At 40.9% G+C, this 13530-nt stretch overlaps 1 protein-coding gene across 1 annotated transcript in view; it reads left to right on the top strand.

Moving 5' to 3' along the window:
- The window catches only part of mr (anaphase promoting complex subunit morula), a 208873-nt gene that overhangs the window by 91036 nt on the left and 104307 nt on the right, over positions 1 to 13530 (top strand). The window contains exon 10 of the mRNA XM_071665551.1: positions 999 to 1186. Within this exon, the coding sequence (XP_071521652.1) occupies positions 999 to 1186 (188 nt within the window). The remainder of the gene's footprint in view (positions 1 to 998; positions 1187 to 13530) is intronic.

The following is a 13530-nucleotide window of genomic DNA, read 5'->3' as shown; positions in this document are numbered from 1 at the left end:
CCAGGGCATATGAAGTGTCTGGGGTAAATCATGGAAAGTTTTGTGGGGCCTGGTTGTGGAAAGGGAGTTGTGGTTTCGATGCATTACACATGACAGCTAGAGATTGAATGTGAATGAATGTGGCTTTTTTTTTTTTTTTTTCTTCTTTTTTTTTTTTTTTTTTTTTTTTTTTTGCACTACCTTGCTTAAAGGTGGGGAGAATGCTATTTTTTGTGTGCGGGTTGGTGACAGAAATGGATGAAGGCATCATGTATGAATATGTACGTGTATGTATGTATATGCATGTGTGTGGGCATTTATGTATATACATCTGTATGTGGGTAGGTTGGGCCATTCCTCATCTTGTTTCCTTGTGCTACCTCACTGATGTGGGAGACAGCAGTTAAATATAATAAGTAGATAAATAAATCAATGTATTGCCATTTATGTTTATGTATGTGTATATGAGTGGATGGGCTGTTGTTCGTCTGTTTCCTGGTGCTACCTCGCTGATGCAGGAAACAATGATCAAGTATAACAAATAATGGTATTATGTAGATGCACGTGTATGTGCATATATTTGACTGGTTGGGTCTTTCTTCATCTTATTTTTGGCGTTACGCCACTTATGCAGGAAATGGTGATCAAGTATAATAGAATAGAATAGATAGAATATATAATTTTCTTTACCCTTGGGGACTGGGGAGAAAGAATACTTCCCACATATTACCTGCGTGTCATAGAAGGTGACTAAAAGGGGAGGGAGTGGGGGCTGGAAATCCTCCCCTCTCGTTTTTAATTTTCCAAAAGAGGGAACAGAGAAGGGGGGCCAAATGAGGCTATTCCCTCAAAGGCTCAGTCCTCTGTTCTTAACGCTACCTCGCTAATGCGGGAAATGGCAAATAGTATGAAAAATATATATATATATATATATATATATATATATATATATATATATATATATATATATATATATATATATAATCTTAAGGTGTCAAAATACTTTTTCTTTATTACAGACAGTACTTACGTGGCAGGGAAGACACGGTGCGTTATATTGTTACCAGCTTAACAGATGAAAGTTGTTCAGAACTCTCTGAAGAGTTACTTGTGGCTACACCATTAGTCTTAGATGATTCTCACAGTGATGATGATAATATGGATAACTGGGAAACATGGACACCTGATCCAGTACATGCACACAACTGTAGGTATTATAGCCATTGTTTTTTATTTAGAGATTTGAATGATAAGTTCTTTGGTGCAAATTTTAGAATGTATAGGAGCCTCATTTTACAGATTTATTAACACTTTTGGTGAGATGGCTGAAATATCTTATCAAGGGTTTTGCATTGGAAATGAATGTCATAATTTTTCTTGGTGTAACATGAAAAATGATACAGGCCTCCCCTTTGTGTAAACATGATAGATTCCAAGAAATGGTTGTACAAAGTGAAATGATCTTGATTGAAGGGGGTTTACCTTTCCTTGCCCCCTTCCCCCCTTTCAGATCTAGTTATTAATGTGTCTACAAACTGTAAAGAAGTAGACTAAAACCAAATTGAATTAGAGAAGATATTAAGTACAATTTCAATTTCTACTCTGATAAGATGAAATGGAACAAGGTTAAATTAATTATAGATGATACAGATTTGAATGAAGTCCTCTGTAGCAGCAATACATAAGCAAACAATTGCTTTCTTCCAATATGTAAGTCAAATTATTATAGAATAGGTGCCACACAGAAGAGAACACAATATAACATAAAGTGAAAGAGTTAGAGAAAGAGAAAGGATTAAAGATCTAACATGTGCAGCATGCAGAGATGAATTAGAACGCTGAAAAAAAGAAAAGAAATGCTGACAGAGATATGGAAGAGATCAAAGAATAAATTGAAATTTTTGTCAAAGTATTGATCTAAACACAAAAATACTAATTGCCAAAATGAACAAAGAAAAGAACAAAAAATCAGAAATTTGACCTTTTCAAAAGGGGGATGGTTATGTATAAGACTGCAAAAGAACTTGTCAGATATTGATTAATATCACTGCATATAGTATAAGAGAGCATAAAAAGAATTATTTTGAAATGTTTAGTGAATATGACAAATGTGGACATTCAGATATTTATCCATCAGAAGGAGACATTATGGAAGCATTTGACCAACTAAACAAGAACTCATTGCCCAAGGCCTGGTTGAATCTTGATAACATTTCTATGAAAGATGAAATAAATGAATAGCCAAACCTCTCCCATTGCATAGACCAGTCCAACGCAGCAGATGTACAAAAAATGACATAATGTTCCTCAAATTTATGTAGCAGGAACCAAGAAATTCTCAGTTCTGCAAGTTTTCATTTGCTGTTCTTCAATTTAGATAGAGGGTTAAGGACTGAAAACTCTAATGATATATCTATTCATTTATTTCTCTGATATCTGTTCCATCCTACTGTTTCAACCAGATGCTTCAAGCTAATGTTCTGAACCTTTTCTTCTATCTAATGTTTCTACCTAAAGCTTCTGACTACCTACAATATAAATGAATTTCTCCTGCCTATTTGCCCACAGGCTGGGCTAGTGTACAGCACTCACTGCAGAAAAATCTAGAGTTAGGAATTAATGAATTGTGCGAGTTAAGTGTTGTCAGATGTTATGTGTGACATAGAGAGATTTTATGATTGTGGACGGAATGCCAAAAGTTCATGTGTGATTGAGGCAGAAAGAAAAGAGAACTCCCTTGGTCAAAGAAGTGCAGTTTGACAGCAACTGAAGTGCTGGCTCACTATTCAGTTGTCACTGACTCTCCTCATACCTGGGTGAGTAGCACCAATTATATACCTACCTTGTCTGTGGCTGCCTACCAGCTGCTACCTACTGAGACCCTGATATCACACCAAATATTGCTCGTAAAGTTTCCTTACATACTAAAAAGAAAAAAGGAACATTAAACAGATATGATATATTTAGTCAGCAAAAAGTATATCATAACCTTTACTGTGACTAACATTTTAAGACACAGAACAAAAAGTATGATATACTCTCCTGTTTGTTACCAATTGTCGGTACATTATATCTTTCCTCCTTATTTGGCAATAATGTTACCAAGATAAGAAACTATTGGGTAATCCTGAAGGTGTCAAGGAATTTACCTGAATGGAATTACCAGATTCTTTTAAATCTATGTCCTCTGCTATGTGTTATATAGAAAAATAGTAGAGGCTTTCAAAAAAGAGGAAATGATATGGGTGAGAAGAGGTTTGTGAAGATGTTACCTTGAAAAATAAGCTTGTGTGAAGAGATACCTGGGGAGTTGCACAGGTGAGAAAGGGTAGTGAATGATGAGATGAGGAAGGTAAGATGCAAGTGAAAGAGGAAAGGGATATGTATGGGCATTACTTACACGAAAAGAGAGTGAGGGAGATGTACAAGAGTAAGTGGCAGGAGGTCAAAAAGAAGATGCAGGATCTGACAAACAGCAAATGAAGAGTTGGGGGGAGGAAATATCAACAGACTTAAGCATTAGAAATTGTTTTGGAAGGAGGCTCATAGTGTGAGTAAAGCAAGAGAACAAATGGAAAGATCAGAGGAGGGGGCAAATAGGGAAGGTGTAACAAGCAGAGATGAAGTGAAGAGGAGATGGAGTGGGTGCTTTGAATGATTGTTGATGTGTTTAGTGATAGGATGGCAGAAGAAGGATGTTCTAGTCTTGGAGGTATGAGAAGTGAGAGTCATGGCAAGTAGTTTCATAAAGAGAGAAGAGGTGGTGAATGTCCAGTGTAAGATGGAATATGGTGAGGTGACTAGAGTGTTTTATTTTTAAAGTTGAAGGCTCCAATTAATGAAAAAAGTCCACATCAAGGCCTGGTCTTAATTGAAATGTAGAGAAAATTGTGAAATGGAAAAAGAATAGACAAGGGAAAGTATTTATTAATTTTGGTGGAAGTGAAAAACCTGTCTTTTGAAGTGTGCCAGGTCATAGTTATTGGGAAAACATGTGAAGATAGAGAGCTCCAAAACTTAGACATGCAGGGAAAGAAGCAGGTATCAAAACGGCCCACCCTTAAGTAGCTGATGGCCTCACAATAATCATGTCATGCAGCAGCTTGCCGAGTATAGCATGGTCTAGCTAGTGGCATGGGCACACAAGCAGCCAGCTCCTGGGAGCAAAATCCAAAGGAATACCCATAGAAAAGGTAAAGTGAGCCAGGATTGCAACATAGGGCAAAGGGTCAAGTTTGGAAGTTATCCTGGGACAGTGTACAAGTTGGACTGCCTCTGGCTCAACTCTGTCAAATAAAGTTGAATTTCTTAAGAAAGAGGGCGACTGTATTGTTGATTGGTTAGGATTTTCATTGTATATATAGATCATGATGAGGTGTCTTAGGATTGGTGTATAGTCCAGTTGTATAAAGGCAAGGGAGACGAAGATGTGTTCAAAGTTCAGAGGTATAATTTTGATGAGTATATAACCGGTAAATTGTATGATAAAGTGGTGAATGAGAGGGCAATAACATGCAGAAAACTTAGACCTTTCCATGATGTATGCCAGATGTTTCACATGCCTTGATTCCATTTATTGATGGCACATTGACCCCAGTATAACACATCATTCCAGTTCACTCTATTCCATGCACACCTTTCACCCTCCTGCATGTTCAGGCCTAATTGCGTAAAAATCTTTTTCATATCATCCTTCCATCCCCAATTTGGTCTATTGGTTCTGCTTGTTCCCTCCACTTGACTCATATTTCCTCTTCGTCAACCTTTCTTCATTCATTCTTTCCATATGTCCAAGCCATTTCAACACACCTTCTTCTGCTTTCTCAACCACATTCTTTTTATTTCCACACATCTCCCTTACCCTTTCATTACTTACAAGGTCAAACCACTTCACAAACATATTGTCTACAAACATTTTGTTTCCAGCACATCTACTCTCCTCCTCACAATCCTATCTATAGCCCCTGCCTTGCAACCATATAATGTTGTTGGAACTACTATTCCTCCAAACATACCCATTTTTGCCACCTGAGATGTGCTGTTTCACTCATTCTTCATCACTACCAGGAACTTTGCCCCCTCTATCACTCTATGACTTGGATTTGCTTCCATGATTCCATTCACTGCCAAGTCCACTCCCCGACATCTAAAACACTTCCCTTCCTCCAATTTTTCTCCATTCATACTTACCTCCCAACTAACTTGTGTCTCACCCCTTCTGAATATAATAACCTTGCCTTCATTTACATTTACTCTCAACTTTCTCCTTTCGCACACACTTCCAAACTCAATCTCCAACTTCTGCGTTTCTCACATGAATCAGCCACCAGCACTTTATCTTTGGCCAACAACAACTGACTCACTTCCCAGGCCCTCTCATCCTTAACAGACTGCATACTTTCCCCTCTCTCCAAAACTCTTGCATTTACCTCCCTAACCACTGCATCCATAAAGAAATTAAACAACCATAGGGACATCACACATCCCTGCCGCAGACTGACTTTCACTGGGAACCAGTCACTCTCCTCTCTTCCTACTCATACATATGCCTTATATCCTTGATAAAAACTTTTTATTGCTTCCAGCAGCTTACCTCCCACACCATATACTCTTAAGACCTTCCACAGAGCATCTCTATCAACCTTATCATGCCTTTTCCAGATCCATAAATGCTACATACAAATCTATCTGTTTTTCTAAGTATTTCTCACACACCTTGTTGATAGCAAACTCCCGATCCATGCATGCATCCTTACCACTTCTGAAACCACACTGCTCTTCCCCAATCTGATGCTCTGTACAGCCCTCAGCAACTGTCAGTACCCTTCCATACAATTTCTCAGGAATATTCAACAAACATGCGTCTGTAGGTTAAACTCTCAGCTTTATCCCTTTTGCCTTTATACAATGGCACTATGCATGGCTTCTGCCAATCCTCAGGCACTTCACAAAATTCGAGGTGGAAGGACAGAATGAAAAAGATTTTGAGCGATTGGGGCCAAAACATACAGGTGGGTGAAAGATGTGCAAGGAATAGAGGGAATTGGAACAATGTCGTATACCGGGATCAACGTGCTGTCAGTGGGTTGAACCAGGGCATGTGAAGCGTCTGGGGTAAACCATGGAAACATCTATGGGACCTGGATGTGGAAAGGGAGCTATGGTTTCAGTGCATTACACATGACAGCTAGAGATTGAGTGTGAACAAATGTGGCCTTTTTTTGTATTTTCCTGGAGCTACCTCACTAGTTCATGTGTGGTGGGGTGGCAATAGGAATGGATGAAAGCAGCAAGTATGAATATGTGCGTGTGTATATGTATACGTCTGTGTCTGTATATGTATGTATACATTGAAATGTATGTATATTTATATGTGCATTTATGTATATACATGTGTATGTGGGTGGGATAGGCCATTCCTTGTCTGTTTCCTTGTGCTACCTCGCTGAGATGGGAGATGGCAATTAAGTATGATAATGGAGAAAAACTGGGGGAAGTGAAGTGTTTTAGATATCTGGGAGTGGACTTAGCAGCGGATGGAACCATGGAATTGGAAGCGAGTCACAGGGTGGGGAGGGGGCAAAGGTTCTGAGAGCGTTGAAGAATGTGTGGAAGGCGAGAACATTATCTCGGAAAGCAAAAATGGGTATGTTTGAAGGAATAGTGGTTCCAACACTGTTATATGGTTGCGAGGCGTGGGCTATAGATACGGTTGTGTGGAGGAGGGTAGATGTATTGGAAATGAGATGTTTGAGGACAATATATGGTGTGAGGTGGTTTGATTGAGTAAGTAATGAAAGGGTAAGAGAGATGTGTGGTAATAAAAAATAAAAAGAGTGTGGTTGAGAGAGCAGAAGAGGATGTATTGAAATGGTTTGGTCACATGGAGAGAATGAGTAAGGAAAGATTGACAAAGAGGATATATTTGTCAGAGGTGGAGGGAACAAGGAGAAGTAGGAGACCAAATTGGAGGTGGAAGGAAGGAGTGAAAAAGATTTTGAGCGATTGGGGCCTGAACATGCAGGAGGGTGAAAGACGTGCAAGGAATAGAGTGAATTGGAATGATGTGGTATACCGAGGTTGACATGCTGTCAATGGATTGAACCAAGGCATGTTAAGTGTCTGGGGTAATCCATGGGAAGTTTTGTGGGGCCTGGATGTGGAAAGGGAGCTGTAGTTTTGGTGCATTACACATAACAGCTAGAGACTGAGTGTGAATGAATGTAGCCTTTATTGTCTTTTCCTAGCGCTACCTCGTGCGCGTGCAGTGGGAGGGGGGTGCCATTTTGTGTGTGGCGGGTTGGTGTCGGGAATGGCTGAGGGCAGTAGGTATGAATATGTACATGTGTATATATGTATTTGTCTGTGTATGTATACATTGAAATGTATAGGTATGTATATGTGTGTGTGTGGGCATGTATGTATATACATGTGTATATGGGTGGGTTGGGCCATTCTTTCATCTGTTTCCTTGCGCTACCTCGGTAACGCGGGAGATGCGACATAGTATAATGGATAAAGTATAATATGAATATACATATATTTTAACTTTCTGAAAGGGGAAACAAGAAGGAGTCATGCGGGGAGTGCTCATCCTCCTTGAAGGCTCAGAATGGGGTGTCTAAATGTGTGTGGATGTAACCAAGGTGAGAAAAAAGGAGAGATAGGTAGTACGTTTGAGGGAAGGAACCTGGATGTTTTCGCTTTAAGTGAAACGAAGCTCAAGGGTAAAGGGGAAGAGTGGTTTGGGAATGTCTTGGGAGTAAAGTCAGGGGTTGGTGAGAGGACAAGAGCAGAGGAAGGAGTAGCACTACTCCTGAATCAGGAGTTGTGGGAAGTATGTGATAGAGTGTAAGAAAGTAAACTCTAGATTGATATGGGTAAAACTGAAAGTGGATGGAGAGAGCTGGGTGATCATTGGTCCCTATGCACCTGATAATGAGAAGAAAGATCATGAGAGGCAAGTGTTTTAGGAGCAGCTGAATGAGTGTGTTAGCAGCTTTGATGCACGAAACCAGCTTATAGTGATGGGTGGTTTGAATGCAAATGTGAGTAATGTGGCACTTGAGGGTATGATTGGTGTACATGGGGTGTTCAGTGTTGTAAATGGAAATGGTGAAGAGCTTGTAGATTTGTGTGCTGAAAAAGGACTGGTGATTAGGAATACCTGGTTTAAAAAGAGAGATATACATAAGTATATGTATGTAAGTAGGAGAGATGGCCAGAGAGCGTTATTGGATTACTTGTTAATGTGTTAATTGATAGGCGAGTGAAAGAGAGACTTTTGGATGTTAATGTGCTGAGAGGTGCAACTGGAGGGATATCTGATCATTGTCTTGTGGAGGCGAAGATGAAGATATGTAAAGGTTTTCAGACATGAAGAGAGAATGTTGGAGTGAAGAGAGTGGTGAGAGTAAGTGAGCTTGGAAAGAAGACTTGTGTGAGGAAGTACCAGAAGAGATTGAGTGCAGAATGGAAAAAGGTGAGAGCAAATGACGTATGGGGAGTGGGAGAGGAATGGAATGTATTTAGGGAAGCAGTGATAGCTTGTGCAAAAGATGCCTGTGGCATGAGAAAGGTGGGAGGTGGGCAGATTAGAAAGGGTAGTGAATGGTGGGATGAATAAGTAAGACTGTTAGTGAAAGAGAAGATTTGGATGATTTTTTTGCAAGGAAATAGTGCAAATGAGTGGGAGATGCATAGAAGAAAGAGGCAAGAGGTCAAGAGAAAGTTGCAAGTGGTGAAAAAGTTGGCAAATGAGAGTTGAGGTGAGAGAGTATCATTAAATTTTAGGGAGCATAAAAAGATGTTTTGGAAGGAGGTAAATAAAGTGCGTAAGACAAGAGAACAAATGGCAACATCGGTGAAGGGGGCAAATGGGAAGGTAATAACAAGTAGTTGTGAAGTGAGAGGGAGATGGAGTGAGTATTTTGAAGATTTGTTGAATGTGTTTGATGATAGAGTTGCAGATATAGGGTGTTTTGGTCAAGGTAGTGTGCGAAGTAAGAGGGTCTGGGAGTATGATTTGGTAAAGAGAGAAGAGGTAGTGAAAGCTTGCGGAAGATGAAAGCTGGCAAGGCGGCGGGTTTGGATGGTATTGCAGTGGAATTTATTAAAAAGGGGGTGACTGTGTTGTTGACTGGTTGGTGAGGATATTCATTGTTTGTATGGTTCATGGTGAAGTGCTTGGGGATTGGCGGAATGCATGCATAGTGCCATTGTACAAAGGCAAAGGGGATAAAGGTGAGTGTTTAAGTTACAAAGGTATAAGTTTATTGAGTATTCCTGGGAAATTCTGTGGTACAGAGCATCAGATTGGGGAAGAGCAGTGTGATTTCAGAAGTGGTAGAGGATGTATGGATCTGGTGTTTGTGTCGAAGAATGTATGTGAGAAATGCTAAAAAACAGAGGGATTTGTATGTAGCATTTATGGATCTGGAGAAGGCGTATGATAGAGTTGAAAGAGATGCTTTGTGGAAGGTATTAAGAGTATATGGTGTGGGAGGTAAGTTGCTAGAAGCAGTTTTTATTGAGGATGTAAGGCATGTGTACAAGTAGGAAAAGAAAAAAGTGATTGGTTCCCAGTGAATGTTATTTTGCGGCAGGGGTGCGTGATGTCTCCACGGTTGTTTCATTTGTTTATGGATGGGGTTGTTAGGGAGGTGAATGCAAGAGTTTTGGAGAGAGGGGCAAGTGTACAGCCTGTTGTGGATGAGAGGGCTTGGGAAGTGAGTCAGTTGTTGTTTGCTGATGATACAATGCTGGTGGCTTATTTGGGTGAGAAACTGCAAAAGTTGGTGACTGAGTTTGGCAAAGTGTGTGAAAGAAGAAACCTGAGAATAAATGTGAATAAGAGCAAGGTTATTAGGTTCAGTAGGGTTGAGGGGCAAGTTAATTGGGAGGTAAGTTTGAATGGAGAAAAATTGGAGGAAGTGAAGTGTTTTAGATATCTGGGAGTAAATTTAGCAGTGAATGAAACCATGGAAGCGGGAGTGAGTCACAGGATGGGGAGAGGGTGAAGGTTCTGGGAGTGTTGAAGAATGTATGGAAGGCAAAAACGTTATCTCGGAGAGCAAAAATGGGTATGTTTGAAGGAATAGTGGTTCCAACAATGTTACATGGTTGCGAGGCATGGGCTATAGTTAGGGTTGTGTGGAGGAGGGTGGATGTGTTGGAAATGAAATGTTTGAGGACAATATGTGGTGTAAGATGGTTTGCTCTAGTAAGAAATGAAAGGGTTAGAGAGATGTGTGGTAATAAAAAGAGTGTGGTTTAGAGAGCAGAAGAGGGTGTATTGAAATGATGTGGTCACATGGAGAGAATGAGCGAGGAAAGATGGACAAAGATATATGTGTCATAGGTGGAGGGAATGGGAAGTGGGAGACCAAATTGAAGGTGGAAGGGTGGAGTGAAAAGAATTTTGAGCGATCAGGGCCTGAACATACAGGAGGGTGAAAGGCGTGCAAGGAATAGAGTAAATTGGAGCGAGGTGGTATACTGTGATCGACATGCTGTCACTGGATTGAACCAGGGCATGTGAAGCATCTGGTGTAAACCATGGAAAGTTATGTGGGGCCTGGATGTGGAAAGGGAGCTGTGGTTTCGGTGCATTACAAATGACAGCTAGAGACTGAGTGTGAACGAATGTGGACAGTTGTTGTCTTTAACTAGCGCTACCTCTCGCGGACGCGGCGGAAGGGGGGTGCCATACGTGGTGGGGTGGCAACGGGAATGGATGAAGGCAGCAAGTATGAATATGTACATGTGTATATATGTATATGTCTGTGTATGTGTATGTTGAAATGTGAGTATTTCGAAGGTTTGTTGATTGTGGTTGGTGATAGAATGGCAGATATAGGGTGTTTTGGTCGAGGTGTGCAAAATGAGAGGTTATGGGAGAATTGTTTTAGAAAACAGAGAAGTGGTAGTGAAAGCTTTGCAGAAGATGAAAGCTGGCAAGGCGGCGGGTTTGGATGGTATTGCAGTGGAATTTATTAAAAAAGGGGGTGACTTTGTTGTTGACTGGTTGGTAAGGATGTTCAATGGATGTGTGGTTCATGGTGAAGTACCTGAGAATTGGCGGAATGCATCCATAGTGCCATTGTACAAAGGCAAAAGGGATAAAGGTGAATGTTCAAATTACAGAGGTATATGTTTGTTGAGTATTCCTGGGAAATTATATGGGAGGGTATTGATTCTGAGGGTAAAGGCATGTATAGAGCATCAGATTGGGGAAAAGCAGTGTAGTTTCAGAAGTGGTAGAGGACTTGTTGATCAGGTGATTGCTTTGAAAAATTTGTGAGATGGATGTGTATGTAGCATTTATGGATCTGGAGAAGGCATATGATAGAGATGCTCTATGGAAGGTATTAAGAGTATATGGTGTGGGAGGTAAGTTGCCAGAAGCAGTGAAAAGTTTTTATCAAGGATGTAAGACACGTGGAAGAGTAGGAAGAGAGGAAAGTGATTGGTTCCCAGTGAATGTTGGCTTGCGGCAAGGGTGCGTGATGTTCTCTTTGGTTGTTTAATTTGTTTATGGGTGGGGTAGTTAGGGAGGTGAAAGCAAGAGTTTTGGAAAGAGGGGCAAGTATGCAGTCTGTTGTGGATGAGAGAGCTTGAGATGACAATTTTTGTTTGCTGATGATACAGCGCTGGTGGCTGATTAGTTTGAGAAACTGCAGAAGCTGGTGACAGAGTTTGGTAAAGTATGTGAAAGAAGAAAGCTGAGAGTAAATGTGAATAAGAGTAAGGTTATTAGGTACAGTAGGGTTGAGGGATAAGTCAATTGGCTGGTAAGTTTGAATGGAGAAAAACTGGAGGAAGTGAAGTGTTTTAGATATCTGGGTGTGGATTTGGCAGCGGATGGAAACATGGAAGCGGAAGTGAATCATAGGGTGGGGGAGGGGTGAAAGTTCTGGGAGCGTTGAAGAATGTGTGGAAGTAAAGGACATTATCTCGGAAAGCAAAAATGGTTATGTTTGAAGGAATAGTGGTTCCAACAATGATGTATGGTTGCGAGGCGTGGGCTATAGATAGAGTTGTGTGGAGGAGGGTGGATGTGCTGGAAATGCGATGTTTGAGGACAATGTGTGGTGTTAGGTGGTTTGATCGAGTAAGTAATAATAGGGTAAAAGAGATGTGTGGTAATAAAAAGAGTGTGGTTGAGAGAGCAGAAGAGGGTGTATTGAAATGGTTTGGTCACATGGAGAGAATGAGTGAGGAACTATTGACCAAGAGAATATATGTGTCAGAGGTGGAGGGAACGAGGAGAAGTGGGAGACCAAATTGGAGGTGGAAAGATGGAGTGAAAAAAATTTTGAGTGATCGGGGCCTGAACATGCAGGAGGGTGAAAGGTGTGCAAGGAATAGAGTGAATTGGAATGATGTGGTATACCGCGGTCGACATGCTGTCACTGGATTGAACCAGGGCATGTGAAGCATCTGGTGTAAACCATGGAAAGTTATGTGGGGCCTGGATGTGGAAAGGGAGCTGTGGTTTCGGTGCATTACAAATGACAGCTAGAGACTGAGTGTGAACGAATGTGGACAGTTGTTGTCTTTAACTAGCGCTACCTCTCGCGGACGCGGCGGAAAGGGGGTGCCATACGTGGTGGGGTGGCAACGGGAATGGATGAAGGCAGCAAGTATGAATATGTACATGTGTATATATGTATATGTCTGTGTATGTGTATGTTGAAATGTGAGTATTTCGAAGGTTTGTTGATTGTGGTTGGTGATAGAATGGCAGATATAGGGTGTTTTGGTCGAGGTGTGCAAAATGAGAGGTTATGGGAGAATTGTTTTAGAAAACAGAGAAGTGGTAGTGAAAGCTTTGCAGAAGATGAAAGCTGGCAAGGCGGCGGGTTTGGATGGTATTGCAGTGGAATTTATTAAAAAGGGGGTGACTTTGTTGTTGACTGGTTGGTAAGGATGTTCAATGGATGTGTGGTTCATGGTGAAGTACCCGAGAATTGGCGGAATGCATCCATAGTGCCATTCTACAAAGGCAAAAGGGATAAAGGTGAATGTTCAAATTACAGAGGTATATGTTTGTTGAGTATTCCTGGGAAATTATATGGGAGGGTATTGATTCTGAGGGTAAAGGCATGTATAGAGCATCAGATTGGGGAAAAGCAGTGTAGTTTCAGAAGTGGTAGAGGACGTGTTGATCAGGTGATTGCTTTGAAAAATTTGTGAGATGGATGTGTATGTAGCATTTATGGATCTGGAGAAGGCATATGATAGAGATGCTCTATGGAAGGTATTAAGAGTATATGGTGTGGGAGGTAAGTTGCCAGAAGCAGTGAAAAGTTTTTATCAAGGATGTAAGACACGTGGAAGAGTAGGAAGAGAGGAAAGTGATTGGTTCCCAGTGAATGTTGGCTTGCGGCAAGGGTGCGTGATGTTCTCTTTGGTTGTTTAATTTGTTTATGGGTGGGGTAGTTAGGGAGGTGAAAGCAAGAGTTTTGGAAAGAGGGGCAAGTATGCAGTCTGTTGTGGATGAGAGAGCTTGAGATGACAATTTTTGTTTGCTGATGATACAGTGCTGGT

Source organism: Panulirus ornatus, chromosome 10 (assembly GCF_036320965.1).
Source record: "Panulirus ornatus isolate Po-2019 chromosome 10, ASM3632096v1, whole genome shotgun sequence".
Classification (NCBI taxonomy): domain Eukaryota; kingdom Metazoa; phylum Arthropoda; class Malacostraca; order Decapoda; family Palinuridae; genus Panulirus; species Panulirus ornatus.
This window is presented reverse-complemented; position numbering and strand designations above follow the sequence as displayed.